General features: G+C 37.0%; 1 protein-coding gene across 1 annotated transcript in view; it reads right to left on the reverse strand.

Annotated features, from left to right (window-relative positions):
* Positions 1-1,083: 1,083 nt before the first annotated feature.
* Positions 1,084-20,240, reverse strand: part of OXCT1 (3-oxoacid CoA-transferase 1) — a 115,959-nt gene continuing 96,802 nt past the window's right edge. Inside the window, exons 15-17 of the mRNA XM_019748541.3 lie at positions 12,760-12,840; positions 8,086-8,187; positions 1,084-3,016 (exon numbers count right to left, since the gene is read on the reverse strand). Coding sequence (XP_019604100.3) covers positions 2,975-3,016; positions 8,086-8,187; positions 12,760-12,840 — 225 coding nt within the window. The 3' untranslated portion in view covers positions 1,084-2,974. The remainder of the gene's footprint in view (positions 3,017-8,085; positions 8,188-12,759; positions 12,841-20,240) is intronic.

The raw sequence follows: 20,240 nt of genomic DNA on the forward strand, positions 1-20,240 counted from the left end.
GACTTGTCCCATTAGGTTTAAAGGTTTTGGACTCTCTGTTTTATAGCTTATCAGATAGTAACAAATCTAGTTCTATTGGGGGGTTTAATTCACATGTCATTAACTACCTTGGCAAAATCCAACATTAGCCCTGAAAGGCTAATTTGATTAAAGAATTGATGGACATTACTCCTCTCAGAAAAATGAAGTTAATTTTAATGGAGATAATGTCTCCCTGGCAGATTATTGTGCGAATGCAATAAGCTAGCTAGCATATTTCAGAGGTTTTGTAAATTATAAAATGCTGAACGAATGTAGGTGATTATGACATGTCTCTTTATTCCTTTGTTACAGCCTCCAGATTCCTCCTTTTATGTCTTTCCCTCTTATGTCTTTTCCTACCTCTTCTCTAGAGGTCTTACCTAATTATTTAGCGGAGGGAAATCCTCAGTCCTGGCCTACTATCATTTTGTATTTTCATCTAGCAAACTGATTTAATAAACATACGAGTATGTTTTAAAACATATGAATAGGTATTTGGAAACCTACCACGGGCACGTCATGGAGGTGTTATACTAACATACAAGATGCACACACACGCACAGTATGCCACATTCCAAAGTGAGGCCACTGTGCACACATTTTGAAACATCTGGCTGAGAACTAGTAAGACAACTTTTAAATTCTTATTCACATTGAGTGCTTTACTAGTTCTCAGACAGGTATTTCAAAATGTGTGCACAGTGGATTGTAGCAAACTCAGCACACCACTAGGACACTAATAAACAGTATGTGTATCCTAAAGGAATTTTAGATAAATGCAAAAAAAATTAACACAGGAAGCCTGGGATAATATATATTTATAGACAAATGATTAGCTCTGACAGACCAAAGAGCAGAATTCATTTGGGTAAACATTTCATTTGTACTTTTATGAAGGACACTATCTTTTCTTTGAAAAGATAAAAAAGAGTAGCAACAACTTGTTTAGAAGCAGAAAAGTGTGCTGATTTTTATTGTTAGCCATTCTACCAGTTTCTGTTGTCTTATTCCCATGTGCAGTCACACGATTCCCAAATGAGAAAAAGGACAATCACACCAATCTACATACATCTGGAATATTTATTGTATTTCATAATGCATTTAATATCCATAGCATTCTTTAATCAAGAATATAAAGTCATCTACTTAGCCTCTTCCATTCAAAGTCGGGAACATTCTTAGAATCCCATTATCTTAAAAGAACAGACTGGAATGATAAGCAAGTAAATTTGCCAATATAGCTATCATCAATAACATACATGTTTCCACATCATAACGCTAACATAGATATATATTAGTCTCTAGACCTCGCAAATTCTAAGAGTCCATTTTACGAGTACTGGGAGAGTACGCTTTTCAACCACATAGCCAGCCAGAAAGACTATGTTATATATGGAGTGTGCTTCTCCATATATAACATAAAAAAAGTCAGACAAAAGAGAGACAAAAAAAGTCTCTCTCGTCCCTCTAATACCACGCATGCTACAACTGTAGCTATATTTGAAGAGAAAGTGAGTTCCAATGACAACCATTGCCTAAAAACATGTATAGATTCCTAGTCCTGGTTCCAGAAGAATGGCACACTGCACTGTACTCCTATGCCTACCTCTGTACAGAGAACAGCTGTCTGGCCTGTCTTCAGGGTGCCTAGACTTTCTGCCCCGTTTGAGACCCAGGATGCCTGGTCACCTGCTGGGTAACTGGTAAGAGGATACTTCTGAGGAGAAGTTCCTTACAAAACCTAACCCTTCATGTTTATTTTCTAACAGTGAAAATTCACTCATTGCTCTTCAACTCCTGGATTTGCTCATCATTATTTCCCCAACTTGGAGGGTCAAACTTAAAGTACTTTGTTCAAGGAAGTCGCTTGAACAGAAGAAAGAACTGTTCTGTAGAAAAAGGCATTCAATATTTAGAAAGTTTTCTGAGTAGAAAAGAGAACCTGAAAAGAAAGACTTTAAAAAAAATAAATTATCTGCTGTCATTGTGACTATGGATTCATGATAAATAATTCCACAGTCCTTCTTGGTTTAAGAGGAGGTATTTTTCAAATAGCTCACTGGTCCTCAATAACCTAGAGAAAGACTCTTAAGGACCCACTGGATACATACGAATACCGCAGTTTCAAAATGAGAAAACTGATTAGATCAGTTAGGCTTACAGCCCCCTTCCATAATAAACCTCCCTCTTTGGCAAAGCACGAATGGTTGGTTGGATGGTTTACAAAGGCAACCTTCTGGTAGAGTGTCAGCACCAACAAACCCTACACCCTTTAGTCTTTCCCACAAGCTAGTTACTTCTCCAACACAGAGATGCTCCTGTTTTTCTTCTTGGGCATCTATTTAGTCATAAGAAGTATGGGGGTAAGAGAGATATAATCACAACATCTAAGGCTCCAAAAGAAAAGTCAGAGGAGGTAAAAGGAAAAACAATCATTAAGATAGAATTTCTCTTAATCAAAATTCACAATTTTCTTTTTTTATCTCTCAGGAATCGTACAAGGCTGCTGTGGGTATACTCCGGCAGGGGGGGAGGGCAGTTATTTTTCTCCCTCGTTCTTTTTTCTACATGTCAAGATTTAGTCAGGAGGGAAAGCACATCAATGAAAGTCTTCCTATAGGCCCATCTTGATACAAACTGCACACAGGTTTGTGTACGTACACAGAAGATGGAGAGAAGTCCCATGTGAACACCAATTATAAAGACAGCCTTCTCAACCCTTATAACACAAATAAGATAACCATATATATTTTTTTCTTTTTGTTTTTCACTCAAATGGCACAGCTTGCCAGAGAACAGCCTATATGGGTGCATAAAGCATACAATGCTAGAAAAAACTAGTAAAAAACTGCTTGTTAAATATACAATTATTATTATTGATGTCCTTTTGATGAAATCCTATGTGATTTAAAATGAAAAACACACAGCCTGGGATAAACATCTATTCCACATTTCAAGTTGTGATCTGCTGCATTGGCATGAGTTTTGGTGAAACCTGGTAAAAGAAAAAGAAAAAAATAACCAAATTATGAAAAACCTCATGGTATAAACGTCTTTCCTTTCAATTTCTGAACTTGAATGATACAAGCAACACGCAGCCTTTCCATGAACATCACCTGGAATGTCCTCATTATTTTCCATTCTGAATCATCAAGACAGAGAACTCCCTTTCTGCTCACATTTTGTGTACGTAGTAGTCCTCAACCTTCTTGCATTATAGATTCGAAATTAAGGACCATTAAGACTGGAACAGGGAGCAGAGGGAGACAAATACAGGGTCCAGATAACCAAGCTCTCTACTGAATGGATCACTGAGTTCTGAGGTTAATGCCTCTGAGACTTCACTCAAAACTGAGACATAGAATAAGGCATGTCTCAAACTCCTCAAAACAGGTCCAATTTACAGTTTTGCAAAGAGACATTTAATATGGTCTTTGGATTAACAGGATACATACTATGAAGAGATGCATGGTCAATGACAAAGTTTTATCACAGATTTTATAATCAGAATGGAAATGATACAAAGGCAGTAAAAAGATTCCAAGTTATTACAAAAAGGAGGTAACAGCATTAAAAATATTATAATAAATGTTGACTATATTTATGTCCAATGTAAAGAACAGCAAATGCATTCCTAGGAGTCTTGAAGCAGAGAAAAATGTGGACAGATTTACATTTAATGGTAGAGCTGGTGGAAGAAGAAACCTAAATGTAAGTGGTCTGGCTTCATTTTCATGGGTCTTTCGAGGTGTAATGCCACGTAGGTATTTCTTCCATCAATCCAGCAAACATTTCTCAAGTCCTAATAAGTAATAGTCCCCATGGAATGCACAGCAGAGAATACTAAAATTTAGGTGATTTTTTAAGCCCCTCAGGGATGTGGCAATTGAATGGCCTTACTAGCATTTTGCCTTAAACAGTTAATATTTTGTTAAATTAATGAATGAACAAATGAGTGAGTAGATTAGATAAGCTTCAAAGAACTAGAATAAAGGTTTCTAACAGAAGTTAAGTCAGTATTAAAAATAGGAGTAGGCAATTATTTGGGTTTGATGAGGTTAAATATTTTTAGTTCATTTACACATTCTTTCTGTATTAACTCTTCACAATGTCAAGAGTTAATGCCCCCTTTTCTATTTCTGTATTAAAAGAATGACATCACCAAAATAAAAAGGATTGGTGTGTCTTGGTATAGAGCTTAGAATAAATGAGAGCTCATTCAGACTTGCCAGTTCCAAGAACAGACATATAAAGACAAACAGTAGACATATAATAAATGGACAAAAGTCACGGCTCACATTTGCATAGAACTTCAACTCTACTGAAAAGAATAAGAATAAAAGATATATGGTCTCTGAGCATTTAGAAAGTTTGTCTCATAATCCATTTTCTATTTTTAAACAACAGAGCATCTGTGCAAATAATGAAATAAAACTTTTTTTTTTGAAAACATAATTTCTAATAGATTCTTTATAGAATTTCCTATTAAAGGAAACTGGACACCTTATTTTCTTAAACTAAACATCCGATCCTTTTCCTTGTCAGGTTGGCCCTATTTTGAGTTCTTTATATAATTTATATCCTCAATGTGGAAACTGACTTTTATCAGAAGATGGAGCTTTATATAGACTGACTTGGCCTCTCTAATTTTTGTAATGAAAAACATCTATCAAACCACCATTTCTCATTCTGTTCTCTTATAGTCTCATCAACTTCAAACACCCAGGCGAGCGGGAACGGATTTTCCTGCCAAGGTGATCTACCAGCTAAGCACAAGACTAGATGATTTAAGTGTAGAAGACAAGCCAATGATTTGTCTTCCCAGTTCACTGATGTCCCAAGAGTGTACTGTTTAATTCTGGTTTAATGCCAGTTCATAACAGATATTGAGAATTTATTCAACTTGGCAAATAATGTCTGCTGCTGGCTTCTTTCAGATTCCTTTGCCAACATATAAATAAGCAGCATTCTTATTTAACTTTTTGCCACTGGTGGTTTAGGTGTATTTCTGCCTGGAGAATAAGACCAAGATCCTTGGGAGGAGGAAATGTACCAATTTGTTCTATTTTATTCACATTTCATAGCTCTCTGTAGGGAGCACGTACTGTGTTTTGCTCTCAGCCCCGTGAAAGAAGCTCACAAATAAAGGCTCGCCTCTGTGTACGAGGCCTACAGTTTTCCAAGGTTGTCTCTAACTGGGAGCTGAAGTCTCTCCCACCTCTGGAGTTCATATCTGAAAAGCCTGTTGTGGCTGCAACTAAGCCACACCCTCCATGCTAGCCTTTATAATAACAGTGATATTATTACCTCAACCTGCCCAGACCCTTTATCTCCCTCAATAGATTCACAACTCAATCCCCAAGAAACACAGACGGAAGTCCCTTTCTTTATAACAATTACATTTTGAAGGATAGTGATCATATGGAACAAGATCTCTGTCCATTATGGGTTGGCATCTCTTGCTATGAACTACTCCTGACCAGAATCTTATTTTGGGAGTGTGGTGAAGGTTCCAGAAATATAGTCAATATTTGCATTTCTATGACAAAATTTCCACAGCCTCCTTTGGAGTTCCAGACATATAAAAGACCCTTAAGAGACTTTTTCACCAATTGAATAGAAAACTCCTCCTTTCAACTGACACAAAATCATGAGTATAACTCATTACTCATTTTTTTGGTCATTACAATTTTTTTTAAGACGCTATTTCAGGTGATACTTAAAAGACACAATTTCCACATTTTTTGTTGTTGCTAACTGCAATGTAGTATACAAGAAACTCTTAGTAATTCTTTTTTTTTTAATGGCCAAATATTTCATTATAACCATTATTTTTTAATAACCTGAAACCACAATTTTGTCATGTCCTGTTATCTGATGCTGTCATATTTTGCCTTTTTCTTTGAAATTCTCAGTATTTTCTCAATCAGCTTATAGCCACAGTCTGTATATCTGTGCATTCACTTGCCCATATTCTTAAGTATATGAGACTTTTACCAACACAGTTTCACAATTACTTTGACCTAGGTTTTTACCTATTTTTCTTTATTGTGCAACAACCTGACTATTCTCTTCAAGAATGTTCACTTCCAATTATATAATGAAGGCTGAGTGGGCTTTTTCTCAAACAGAAAATCTTGAGTAACTTTTATGTAGTTACATGTACAGTAAAACGAACCTATGTAGTAATAATCACCTGGGGTAGCTTGGGAATTCTAACATAGAATACCTTCTGAATTATCAAATAAAGAAATGTTATCCTCAATGTACTTTTACTCTTAAATAAGTAACCCAGCTATTAAGCAGAACGTTTTATTAATCAGAACACTCCAGTGCCTAGCTGTACAGAGAAACAATCTGCTCTATGTGATTTCATCTGTCAGGATCTAAAGAGATGCCATTGATGATGAGATCGTCACAAGCTAGTTCTTTGTCAAGGTGGTTCAGCTGATACTACACCTTTTCATTTGCAGGACAACAGTGACATACAAGTTAACACTTCATCTCAACAGCCTAATTCGAAGGACACACGATTACATGTCAGTGTCAAAAGAGGAGGGTGGTATTGTAGCAAAGGAGGGACCAAAGAGCTATTTTTCAGTGTATCAAGACATGGAAACTATCACTTAAAAAAAATAAGAAAGCAAAACAGTTAAGTCCATCTTTTTCATTCCTGATTTACCTACATGACTAAAAAAGAAACAAGTAACAATGAGGGGATTCCTTTATTTATTCTCTTTTGAAGCAGAGAGTTGAATATTTTATGGATTTCAAATAGGCTACCTGCTGAAGAAGAGGTTAATTCATCCACATGGGGAAAAAATACGAAGAAAAGTTGATTAAGTAAGAAGAATTGTTTGCTTTTATCACTGGAGTAAGAAATTCTAAATAGTTCAAGTATAGACAAATCCCATTTTTACGCCCTGAAGTTATTGAAAAGGTAATTAAAGATGTGCTATTTGTGTAACATATTGCTGGCAGACTTCTTTTCTCCAAAGGGAAATTCAGAAAAGGTTAATAGACAAAGACCTTCATACAATGCCAGAAATAGTTACATGTGGATAATTAATTATGCAGCAAAATTGTTTTTACGGAAATTTGTTATGCACGGATAGGAACCAGCCAAACATGTAGTACCTAAGGAAGAAATGTATGAATGACTCATCAAATAAGTTTTGTTAAATTACTTTCTCTAGGACAGGTAGCTGCACTGTTTCTTCTCATAAATACATTTCATTTTAACTAGTAGATCTGTTTTTAAAATGTATGCGAGAAGCAAATTCTTTTCCTTCATTTTTTCAGAGACATTTCGCCTTTACTTCTGTTGACTTCAAATGGACTGAGCCATTCTCTCAAGACCCACTACATAGGTGATTGGTGACTTATAAACAAGCATTTACATTAAAAGGCAATTAATTATTACAGTATTATTCTCTTTGTTTTAAAAAGGGATTTGAAGATTTCTTAAATGGATACTCCCCTCATGTACTTATCTATTTTGTAAGTCAGAGTTTTCATGCACTAAGCTTTTCTTTAAGTGGAGGATACATCTATTTAGTGACTATAATCTGGTGGTGTCAGAAGCCCAACATTCTATTATCTTCAACAGATGGAATAATCAGGCATGGAAGCTCATCAAAGAGAAATTTATAAACCATAGATGAGTTTAAAAATAAAGAAGTATCAATGCTCTGTGTAGCTCACATTATTCAGTTAATCAAGTTTAGTTTCAGCTGATATGTAACCCAAGAACAGAGGAGTGCAAGGAACTTCACAGAGAGTAGCTTAGAGTTCAAACTCGACCTTCTGTTTCCAGCATCTCCTGGTGGTTCCTCTCCTCCCTGTTTCTGACCCCTGAGCCAAATCCTGGCCCACAAGCCAGAGCCTGCTCCTGCTCCCATTCCTACCTGCTTTCGTCTGGAGGCCCCCTTCCTTCCACTCCTGCTCCCTGCAAAGGTCAACTCCAAAAATGATCCTAAATTAATGGTTCATGTCTTACAAAGGCCCATTAATCAAGCTCTCGATATAGGATAAGTGGCTGGATTTGTTCACGGAAACACTTACTTCAAAATCACATCCAGTGCTCTTTTTTATGTCATCCACTGTCAGGCCTTCCCAGAGTTCAATCAGAGTCAGCCCTTTCTTGCTGTCCACGTCAAACACAGCCTGTCGGAGTCAAGAAAGTGACAATGACAATTGCTATCACAGTAATTATTTTCTAGCACAAAACAGAAGCAAGCTCTCAAATTTTTAAAGGAGAGAAAAGACCCAGGGCAAAAGACTTTGAACATCAGCAATGAAAAAATGTAAACCAATAGCTAATGTATTTTGGTGAGAATAAATGCCAACTCCCTAAGTGGCAATGAGTTATGGAGCACTACCAATGCCAGAAACAAAGGAATGTTGACTACTGATGGCATTTGCTATTATTTTAACCAGTTGTTTTTTTTAACTACTTTACTTTTGTTAGGTCAAAAGTTCAATTAGGTGATTAATAATGATTTGAAGAAAGAAAAGAATGAAGAAAAGCAGGGAGGGAGGAGATATTTGGAAGGTGAAAGCACAGGGATGATGGGGGAAAAGCTGATTGATGCTGCTGGGTAAGGAGTTACAGGAAACCAAAGAAGGTACTCTGAAGCGGCTAGAAATAATTACAACGGAATAGCTGTCCTGGCCCTGAAAGAACCCCCACAGGTAAATAATAAAACTTCCCCTGTAAGTCCCGTGAAAATACATAGGTCCAAGAGGATAGCATGAGAACCTCCCTCTGGAATGCAAATCAAATTTATGTTTAGGACAAGCATAGAAGACTAACCTCACCCTAAACATCCCATTACAACTTTCTGGTCAGTAACACAGGTGACGGCAGGGCCAACTGGTATAGTTTGACCTCTGTAGGTAGACTCAACCTGTTGTATCTGATTTAAAACACAGGCTGTCACAGTTATATGACAACGTGAGTAGAAGAGACCCATAAAGTCACTTAATATAACTTCCCACCCAAGAATTCTTCAAAACGTTCTTCTGAAATGGTCACTGGGACTCTGCTTAGAAACTCCCAGTGGCAGGAGGCTACTTGTCCTAAGGAAGATGGGCTATAGATGGGAAGCGCTAACTGTAAGGGCCCGAGCTGCTTTCTTATGACTTTAACTTGCTGGTGCTGCAAGCTGTCCTCCAGTAACAGGCACTGGTACAGGTAACAGGCACTGTTTCCTCTTTCGGTTTTCATGGTTGATTTCCTCTTCCTCAGACTTAAATATTATGCTGCCCAGATCTCTCCTCTCCTGTAGATTTACCTTAAATTCAACTATTATTTGCAGGCTTAGAGTCTTTATTTTCAGCTGGCTTGGAAGTCAAACCCTAAATTGTCATTTTAAACACTCTCCTGGTTAGGAGATTAAAGGGAAGACATCACATGCAGAGGAAAGAATCCAGGCTTTCCAGCGGGACAGGAATGCCAGCTCTGCTGCAATGCAGTAGCAATGCAATCTTTGCTGAACCTAGCTTCACATCTACAGATGAATATCAAAAACCCCTGCTTCCCAAGATTGTTATACAGGACAAAAATAATAACAGACATATTCTGAGCACATGGCATCAGTCATGGGATATAGCAGGGGCACCGAAGGGAACATTCTTTCTCCTTAATAGCTTAATTCATTGTCACTTGTGTGTGAACCCAAACCAAAGCGCCAAAATGTTTATTTGTCTCCAGTTAATTGATATTTTTCACCAAGAGCAAAACATCAAGAGAACCAGTGATCCATTTGTGTGATGAATTCACAGACAACCTAGTTGGTTTTACTGGAAAAGATGGTTAAATTTAGAAGGAAATATTTCAGCAAACTTTTTCTATGTTTACATATTTTTAGGTTTCTAAGAAAACCTTTTCTTTTAGTAGATATGTGTGTTTTGAAAAGGAAAACAATGGTCATTTAGAAATGTCTGTATGCTGCATTGGGTCTTTTAATTCCAAAAGGACAAATTAAAAATTTTAAATGGATACTTTCCAGAAAATGTGTCTGGAGCACTATTCACACTGATTTGCTCTTTTCTGCATTATGAACAGCTGTAAATTTATCAAAATGGAACAAATCAGAGAAATAAAGCCTCTGGATTGTGTTATTAAGAATAGGCAGGGAAGAAGATAGTTGTGGTATCATGAATATAAGGCTTCAGTGATCAGGGAGATAAAATTTATGGCAAATTGACTTACTGCTTTTAAAAAATGTTTATTAATACTTTTATCAAACCTTAATTAGCTTTCAACATCATGTATCGGAAATCCAAGCATCTATTATTAAAAAGGGGAAAATTTACTTTTGAAACGTTTAGGAAAGTTCCCATTTGGTGGTATAAAGTATAAACAAAAACTTGGTAAAAATGGAGGCTACAATAAATTGTTCAACTACCAAGAATAATATTTCAACTACTCTATTTGTTTTACAGATGAATAAGTCAATTATTCTATCAATCATAGCCCATGTACTGGTGAGGTAGGCATCTTTCATAACCTCATTCTAGTAACACAAAACTAGGAAATTGGGGTCAGAACATCTCCAAAGCCTCTTTCAAATGGCCAATGGAATTTTCCATTAAGAGTTGAAAATGGAATTCTAGTCCCATATCTGCTACGGCAGGGCTGTGCGCATTCATTGTCCTCAGGGGCACTGCATTCTCATGTACTTATTCAATAGACATCTGGTGAGCGCCCACTAGAATGGAGCAGAGGGGTAAACGTGCACCACTCCTTTCCATGAGGTACCCAAAGTTCCATATTTAGATGCCTTTCACTCAACTCATTTTTGCTACACAATGTAATTCACTGTTAAGGTTCCAATTATCCTCACATGCTAATGACTTCCACAAGTTTGTCCCAATACTGATGTCTCTTCTGAGCTCTCGATCCACATCTCCAATTGCTTATCACAAATATTTGACTGGATGTTCAGTATGTTAAGTTATTCCAATTGGGAATATCAGATTGAGAACGTCCAAAGTGAACCTATTCTTTCCCTGCCTCCCATTGCTCTGCCCTTTCTCTTCCAACAGTCCTGGCTTCATTGAAGATACATACAACTGGTCGATCATCCCCTCTAGCCAGAAAACTTAAAATCACCTCTGCTTTAGCATCCATGTCCAATTCACCATTGAGTGAGGTTGAGTCCATTGCCTAAATTTCTTCCAATCTCCCTTTCTGTCCTGTGGTTTAGGATCTTGACATTTCTGGTCCAGATCACTGAAGGGGACTACCAACTAGACTCTGTCTCATCTTTTCTCCCCCTACTCTATAGAAAAGCTTCTCCCCCTGCTCTTTCTAAAATGCAAATCTCATCAATTGTGTCCCCAGCTACTAAAAATCATTGAAAGCCTTCTTATAGTCTGCTGTTGACCAGAAGCTTACTGATAACATAAACAGTCAATTAACACACATTTTGTATGTTACATGTATGATATTCTTACAATAAAGCAAGCTAGAGAAAAGCAAATGTTATTGAGAAAATCATAAGGAAGAGAAAATACAGTAATTATTAAAAAAACTTATGCATATAAGTGGACCCGTGTAGTTCAAACCTGTGTTGTTCAAGGGTCAACTGTAATGGATTCCTTTCAACAAGTCCTGTCCATAGTTTTGGAGAAGTTCCAGAAATGGTAAGACTCAGTAAATAAATGGTGGGATAAAATATTCTGCCCTTTTATCTAGTTGTTCTCTCTACAAGTCATCTTTATGGAATTTCATATAAATAGTCCTAGGGAAAGGCACTATTTAGAACAGAACACTCCTTAAAATGTGGCTTCTGCAAAGTATTATGAACCTCCTGACCTGTTTCAAAGGGCTGCTTTAGGGTGCTTGTTACCACCTTAGTGAGGATTAGACAACCAGATTAATGCTAAGACACCACTACCACAGCTCTTGGCAAAAGGAATGGCATCCGTAACAGAAAAAAAAAAAAAAAAAATGCTCTGACATCGATAATTCTGTTTTGTGGTTTCATCAAGATACTGAATGAAGAAAATGATACCCTCCTAGCTCACTTATGAGAATTGTCATTCCAACAACCCTGGGTTCAAATCTGGATCAGAAAGGAAACTAGGCAACTAGCAGTGACAGCCCTCTCTGATCTGAACAGTTTTCAGTTGTACCATTGGTCAACATTTTCTGTCTAAGAAGAAATAATCTAGAGAAGCACGAAAGTGGCTGGTGTGTTCTGAAGTACACTTTATAAAAGAGAGCTGGAAGCATGCAAGAACCAGAAAAAATAGATTTCTTGGTTCACTGTGAGGCCTGCACTGAAATTTGCACCAAAATGATTAAAACCCAATTATCACTCAGTTTCCTAAAATGAAATCCAACAATTTGTACTTGTGATTTGCAAAAGCAAAGAAGGTAGAAATAATATGTATAATCTTAACTTTGCATGTATCATCCATCTTAATAGTCCAAGCATAAAAATCAATAAAACTTTTCTTTGACTATATCACATGGTCAAAATTACCAAGGACAGTCGTTCTATTTTGTGTGCATGTGTATATTTCCAGAGTTGCATATTAAGAATTCTATATTTTGGGACAGTAAGTTGATGAATTTTCCTATTCAGTCTACCCACGGATTAAATTAATCTTCTGACTACCAACGTAACACACTTTCAGAAGGTAAAAAAAGAAAAATCTACAGATGGTTATAAATAAAAAAGTGGTGGTAGACATTAGAGGAAATAAAAAGAGAAAGCACTTTACCTTTTCGGTAATGATGCGGCTGACACATTGCTTTCCAGTTAATGGTAATGTACATTTCTCCATGATTTTATGTGCATTTCCCTGTTTCAAAAAAAGAAACATCAAGAAGAGTAGTTAGGGACCAAGTTTTATTTAGAATTGATATAACTATAGGACAAACAGAAACTATCAGAGAAATTGTCTGCTAAGTACAGGCTGTTTCAAAAGCTTTGCACAGTCACGCTTTTACCTCCTTTCTTGAGTCAGCATCTGTCCCTAAAATAATTTAGAGAGAACGCCAAATGAATAGCCAAAGGCATAAATGATTTAGTTGGGAAATCCCTGCCACAGATTTGACCTCTCAAGCCTCGGTCCTTATATCGTGGAATGAGAAATTTCGATTCTAGTATTCTGCTTGTTTCTTTCCAGGGAACGGACTCCTTGACAAACATGAGCTACTATTTACCAAGGGTAGGAAGCACACATGGAATGCAAATGCATAATATCCCCTTTTAAAAATGACATTTTATTTGCTAAAACAATAATATATACACAGAAAACAGTACTTACCTCCTTTCTGCACCTTAAACCTGCACTCAACAGAAATCAATCTCAATTTTTTTTCAGTATTTTCTTTTAGATTTCTATACATTTTCTCCTTAGTTTTGTATTTAAAAATACTATTTTGCCATGCTTTTTTCCCTTGATTAATCAATTTTAGACATTACCTACTAATTTCTTATTGGGTATATGAAGACTTAACTCTCTTACAAACCTCCATCATCCATCACGTTCAGTTCTCCCAGTATAATTATGTCATAACTTGTAGGTAATTCTCTAGTCATAATTTACTTATCATACTGATGAAATGACCATGTAAAACTGTTCATTGCTGAGCCATGCAGTGTCGTGCACCATGATTATATTCACTTTCTTATACAGCTATTTGCTTTTCTGGGAATTTGTCCGAGCCTCAGTTTGCTCATTGGTAAAATGTGTGACCTGTCCTAAATCCACATTTTACTTTTCAAAATTTCCTTTGGCCACAGTACCCTTTCTTCAAACATAAAATAAAAAGGGATTAAGTGGAGAAAGCATGCCCCATTAACCCCCTGCCCCCAACCTGGATGGCCTCGGAGGCACATCTATGGAGCACAGTTGAAACATTAGCTCTGATAATCTGATCTTTAAATCATTATCTTCTGATTATGATCAAGCTACTTGCTAAGTACCAAGCACCAGGAACCCACATTAACATTTCCCTTGAGGCTGAAGGCTAACCTACCACATTTTAGATCTTCCGTTAAAAATGGCAAAATGCTGTCACGGTTTCCTTTTTGGATCTGTAAGCACCACACATGATATCATGATCATCTTTTGCCATTTCAACGTTTACCTACTAGAATATGCACCTGCTACCTGGTTTACACCTGTCTCAAAACTGCAGTCAGACCAAGTATATGATCAGAGGCAAGGAATTTCAGATAACTGGGCTTAATTAAGAAGATGCTACTCCTTGTGACAACCTGCCAACTCCCCAACGCACCAATAATTAGAAGGTTTTACTGTACTTAACCCAGGGCATGGCTCACAAGGTATTCATGAATGAATGGGATAGAAAAAGAAAGTCTACTGGCAATTTTGGATGGATTTGAAAAAAAGACAAACTCTCTTACTTTGTCAAAATTAGTGTTAAATACATATAAAGTAGATAGACATTATACCTTTAATAACAAGTTATATGCTTCTGGATTTTACTGTATAAGAAAATGTATAGCTGTAGAAATAAAACCTTATTTTCTCTTCAATTTTAATGATCTGTTTTCCTTTCCAAATTTCAAAAGAAGTTTGTATGTGCCATAGAAGCTTAAAGAGGTGAAATGAATGATGAATATTCAAACTTGTACATTTGTCAGGTCTCCTTACATTTGATAGAACTGAAACAAGGCATGTCACAACGAATTCCGGGTCTGCCCGTGAACAAAGTGAACAATCTGTGGGCCTCTGAAGAACATTTTCTGCAGGGAGCGCTTCCTTTGTTCTCATTATTCCATCTAACATGAAAGCAGCCACGTGGATTTTAATGAACAACCAACTTATTTTAGGATCAATCATGAATTTCAATTGACAAAATTAACTATGTCCTACCAATAGAGACCTTTTATAGACTATTTTCTTTTGTTTTTAATTAAAGTTTATTGGGATGACAATTGTTAGTAAAGTTACATAGGTTTCAGGTGTACAATTCTGTAATACATCATCTATATATCACATTGTGTATTCACCACCCAGAGCCAGTTCTCCTTCCATCATCCAAAAAAATCTGAAAACATTTATCCATAAAGATATATGTGCTCCAATGTTCATTGCTGCTTTATTTACTGTGGCCAAGATATGGAGACAACCAAAGTGTCCTTCGAATAGATGAATGGATAAAGAAGTTGTGGTACATATACACAACGGAATACTGCTCTGCAGTAAGAAAATATGAAATAGTACCACCTGCGACAACACGGATGGATCTTGACATTATTATGCTGAGTGAAATAAATCAGACAGAAAAAGTCGAGAACCATATGATTTCACTGATATGTGGTATATGAAACTGAAAACAACAAAAGAACAAGACAAACAAATGAAGAAACAAAAACTCATAGACACAGACAATAGTTGAGTGGTTACCAGAGGGTAAGGGGGAGGAAGGGAGTGGTAGAAGAGGGTAAACGGGGTTTAATATATGGTGAAGGAAAAGGAACTCACTCTGAGTGGTGAACACACAATGGGATTTATAGATGATGTAATACAGAATTGTACACCTGAAATCTATGTAACTTTACTAACAATTGTCACCCCAATAAACTTTAATTAAAAGAAAACTCATAGACACAGACAATAGTTTAGTGGTTACCAGAGAGTAAGGGGCAGGGCGGTTGGTAGATGAGGGTAACAGGGATCAAATATACAGACCATTTTCTACAACCAGTATAGTGTAAGCGGTTCAGAGTATGGGCTGGAGCCAAAGCACCTCCACGTGAAGTCTGACTCTGCTCCACACTAGCTGTGCAGCATCCCCGGCTGCCTCATCTCACAGGGTTATTCACTGCAAGGCTTTGAGGAGACAGACGCAAGCATCCAGCCCTTAGCAAGTACTCGATACAGCTAACTCGCACTGTTTCTACATCTTATATTTAACATTTCTACACTCTGCCAGGGGATTCTTTAGGAGTTCTTAAGTTCCTATATAAACTTGGACATATAATGACACAGAAAAATGTCCTCAACACAATTCCTGAGACCCACAAAACGAATGACACCACAACTCATATTTGGGGGCAAACCATGTGGCTGGCCTGGAAAACTGGCACCAAATGTATTCTTGCAGTGAGAACAATGTAGCTAGATGATTCCATTCACGTTTAGCTCCAAGACATAACACAGACCACAGAAAAAGAGAAATGAAATGCAGAAGGATTAAGAATGTCACAATTTCAAATTCAACAATAGGTTAGCTATGAAGCCAAAATATGACTAACTCCCACTTTAGTTTTCTATTCTAACCAGGCAGGGCTGAGCCTTACAATGTGCTATGGCAGCTGCATGGATTAATGATTCACAAAGGAGGAACAATTGCTGAGTTTTTTGCATTTAAAAAGAAATCCTAGAAAAGAGATGCTGTGTAGTGTGGTAGCAAAAAAATAATATATTACAAGTTCAAAGACCCAGGTTTTTCTCTTAACTCTTCCATCTAATAGTCATTTGGTCCCTTAAATTCTCTGTGCTGTCGTTTTCTCCTCGACTGCCTGGTCTTCCTTACTTGAACACTGTAGGAATCAAATGAAATGTGACCGAGCAGTGAAGTAGGAGGGGTCGAGTCTACATGCAAATATCTAGAGTTAGTGGGGTCTCGTTCATCCTTATCATTCTGTTTCTCTCTCTCTCTCTCCCCCCTCTTTTCTTTCCTTCCTCCCCCTCTCTCTCTTTCTTTCTTTCTCCACAAAGAAATGTCAGAAGAGGCAGAGGAATGAATATGAAGTGTAGTACTAAAAATGCTTTGACTAGTCCTGAGGGTTCCTGTTTGCTCTCATTTGCTAACTTCATCATAACCTTAGTGAATTAGCTAAATCTCTTTCTTCCACGTGTTTCTCCAGCTTTTTGCTTTTTTCCTTTTCATCGCTTACAGGCCTCATGCAAGACCTAGGAATTCATCATTCCACTTTTAAGTGACTCAGGGCCTTCGAACTTTCTGTTATTGCTTCATGGTGATCTCAATTTAATTCTTTAGATATCTGTGTGAAACCCTGGGCCTAAATTCTTTAGTACAAGACAACTCTGGTTGAATGATAATAAATCCCCTTGTTATCATTACAGTAAGTTTCATGTTCTCAGGATAAACTTAACCCCAAATAACAAGCTCTTTTTTTCATAACATGATGATTTCTGCATTTGATGTCAACATTTGATTTGCCTGAGTCAACAGAGCATCCATGTAAGATTTTGCTTCACATAAAACCCCACTTTATGCCCATCTTTTCTGTTAACTGCTTCTTAAATGTGGCTGTAATATATTTCTTCTTTCAGCCACCTTCTTTGGGAATGCTCTAAATGATCAACTACAGAGAAGGAATATTGTAGAAGGTGGTTACTCCTTAAGGGACCAAGTCTTTAAGCCTTTGTTCATGCTACTTGAAACATACATCACCATGTGCTCCATCACCTCACATTCAAATGGCAACACCTGCCTATTTTTCAGAGTTTGGCTCAGGTGTCATCTTCCCTGGAGAAACTACCACCAACACCCCCTACCCAACGCCTGCATTCCAGTGGCCCAGGAACGTACCCAGTCTGACGCACCTCTTAGGTGCTCCTGTGTTTCCTTCACTCACCACACAGGTCATAATCGTTGACCTCCCTTCACCACCACCCCTCCACTAGCCTCTGAGCTCACTGAATGCTCAGACAATTTATCTTTCTGTCTACAGCAATGAATTGAGCACTAGGCAGGTCCTAAGATATGTATTTCTACATTCCTAGCCTCTCTGAGCTCACTAGGAGAAGCACAGCTAGCAGGAATGTATGAGGGGTTTACAAGACTTTGGAGATAGAGATAAAGGCGTGATCAAAGGAAGCAAAGACATCTCAAGGCTGCACTATAAAACATACGGATTTACAAGTAAAGAGAGAAACACTAAATTGTGATTATTCTACCTCTTCCTGCTCCCTCCTACAGCTTCAAGGCTTGCATTCATCTGTGGAAAGGCTCCAAAGGCTGACTTGGCAAGAAAATGTTCAGTACTTTGTCTGGTGGCACAAATAAACCTACTATAGCTCTCTTTTTGGGCTTCCCAAAATGCCATAAAAGAGGTCTGAATGTCACTGTCCCTTGAGCCTTCCTTCTTCCTACTGGTCTCAATGCTTAAACCACATGAAACAGCTTCACACACACACACACACACACACACACACACACACACACACACACCACACACACACCCCAGATATAAAATTTGGGGGAATGCTGTATTAAAAAACACATAACTGTCAAATCACTATGATGATTGATGTGGTACAGACAAGAAAAATGGGACTTGCTAAATAAGGAAAATCAAGGTACACAGAATAAAAGAACAAGATGATAACATTACTCACACTAAGTTTATCTTCATGGGATATTTATGGCCTTTACACAGCACCTATTCAATAGGGATTCCAACAATCCACATAGAATTTCATTGGAAAGACTCGGCTAGCTCTAAAGTGGAGAACAGTTGCTATTACAAATGGTTTTTATAATGTGGATGTAATAACAGTTTGTGGTTACAGGCACATTCTCAAAGGGGAAGACTCGCCAAATGAGATGATACATACAGCAAACCATTTCCCTGAAAACAGTCTTCAGGGCTTCGAGATCTTAGAATAGAAGGCCATTTTTCTTCAATATAATATAAAAATCTTTACCATAGCTTTTTATTTTCTCTCTAAAGATTGTATCTTATGATCTCTAGCCTAAGGATGGCAGAGCCCAGGAATTGGCAGGAATTCTTTTTTCTTTCCATTCATGAATTATTGTGGTACCTTAGAAAGCTTCTCTTAGCATTAGTTTTCCTTTTAACAACTGTAGATACTCAGTCATAGAATTTAAAGTTATTAGTTTAATTAATTCTGTAAGACATCTTAAAGAGTTTTATTGGTTGTTGGACTATGTTCTGCTTTTTCTTTTGTTTTCCATTAGAACACGTTTTGCAGGCATTTCTATCATCAAGGGAGAAATAAAAAGGCAAAACCATGTAAGGATTTTTATTTTGTAGAGGTGAATCTTTTTTTCCAGATTAAGCCACAAAATAGTCTCATTAAAAAATTATAAAATATTGCCAAGTTTTTATGAATGGAAAAATATTAAACCAGCTGAAACTATGTTAATTATGAATTATCCTAACAAAGGAGTACTTTTTTATCTGGCGATACTTTTCAATGTTTCTGAAAATTGTCTCAAAAATGTTTCCCAGAAAATGATTTTTTAATAAATCATTTGGTAATACAATTGGTTCAAAATAACTAGAATTAATAAACCTCTTTTACTTTTTATAATTCCTGTCCACAAAGAACGAAGACAAGCTAAAGCATCATTCAAGATTTCTATAGGACACATTTATTATCAGATACAGATTGGACTCAATAAAAATATTACTCACAAAGATTTATTCTCAACTTTTCCTAACAGTATAATTATGATTCTTCTTATCCCTTCAGAATCCAGACCTTCTACTGTAATACAAATAAAATCTAAACCTCTTTTAGAAATAGAGCTCTCATGTACCCAAGCTTTGCTTATTTCCAACAAATGACTGAATTTCTTTGCTTTTGTGCTCTGAAAGTTATACCCTTAGGAATACATTTTCAGTAGACAATACTGAGAACAAAACACTTTATATTGTTAGTGGTGATGATACTTGCCAGGATAGAAAAGTTTAGTAAAAGAAAATGGAGGCCCAGAGGCAGGATACTTAGATGTTCAGCTTTCTTTTGCTTTTAATTTTCCACTTGACTTTTATCAAAATATTTAATCTCTATTGAATTCAGATTGCTTCTCTTTCAAAGGGAAAAAATAAGACCTACCTCACAAGGTACTGTTATGATAAAATGGAGGCAGCAAACATGTAACTGCATGGAAAAAGTTAAAAGTGCCCTAGATGTTCAAAGTATCATTATTATTTGAAGAATTAATGAGTTCAACAAGTATTTATTGAGTCCTAACGTGCATCCGGAATGATTCTCTTTAGTTGTTATGATCAATAGAGGCGCCTGTCCTCATGGAACTTACATTCTAGTGAAAAAGGGGGATGAAGGATCATCAGAAGTGGGGAGACTTCTATTTTATATAATAGAGAAGTCACGGAAAGCTTTTCTGTTATGATGAGCAGAAACCTAAGTGAACTGAGGGAGACAGCCATGCAGGTGTCTGAGGAGGAGCAGTCCAGGCACAGAGAGTAACAAGTGCAAAGGCC

Source organism: Rhinolophus sinicus, chromosome 3, assembly GCF_057876585.1.
Source record: "Rhinolophus sinicus isolate RSI-liver-muscle chromosome 3, RSI-T2T, whole genome shotgun sequence".
Classification (NCBI taxonomy): domain Eukaryota; kingdom Metazoa; phylum Chordata; class Mammalia; order Chiroptera; family Rhinolophidae; genus Rhinolophus; species Rhinolophus sinicus.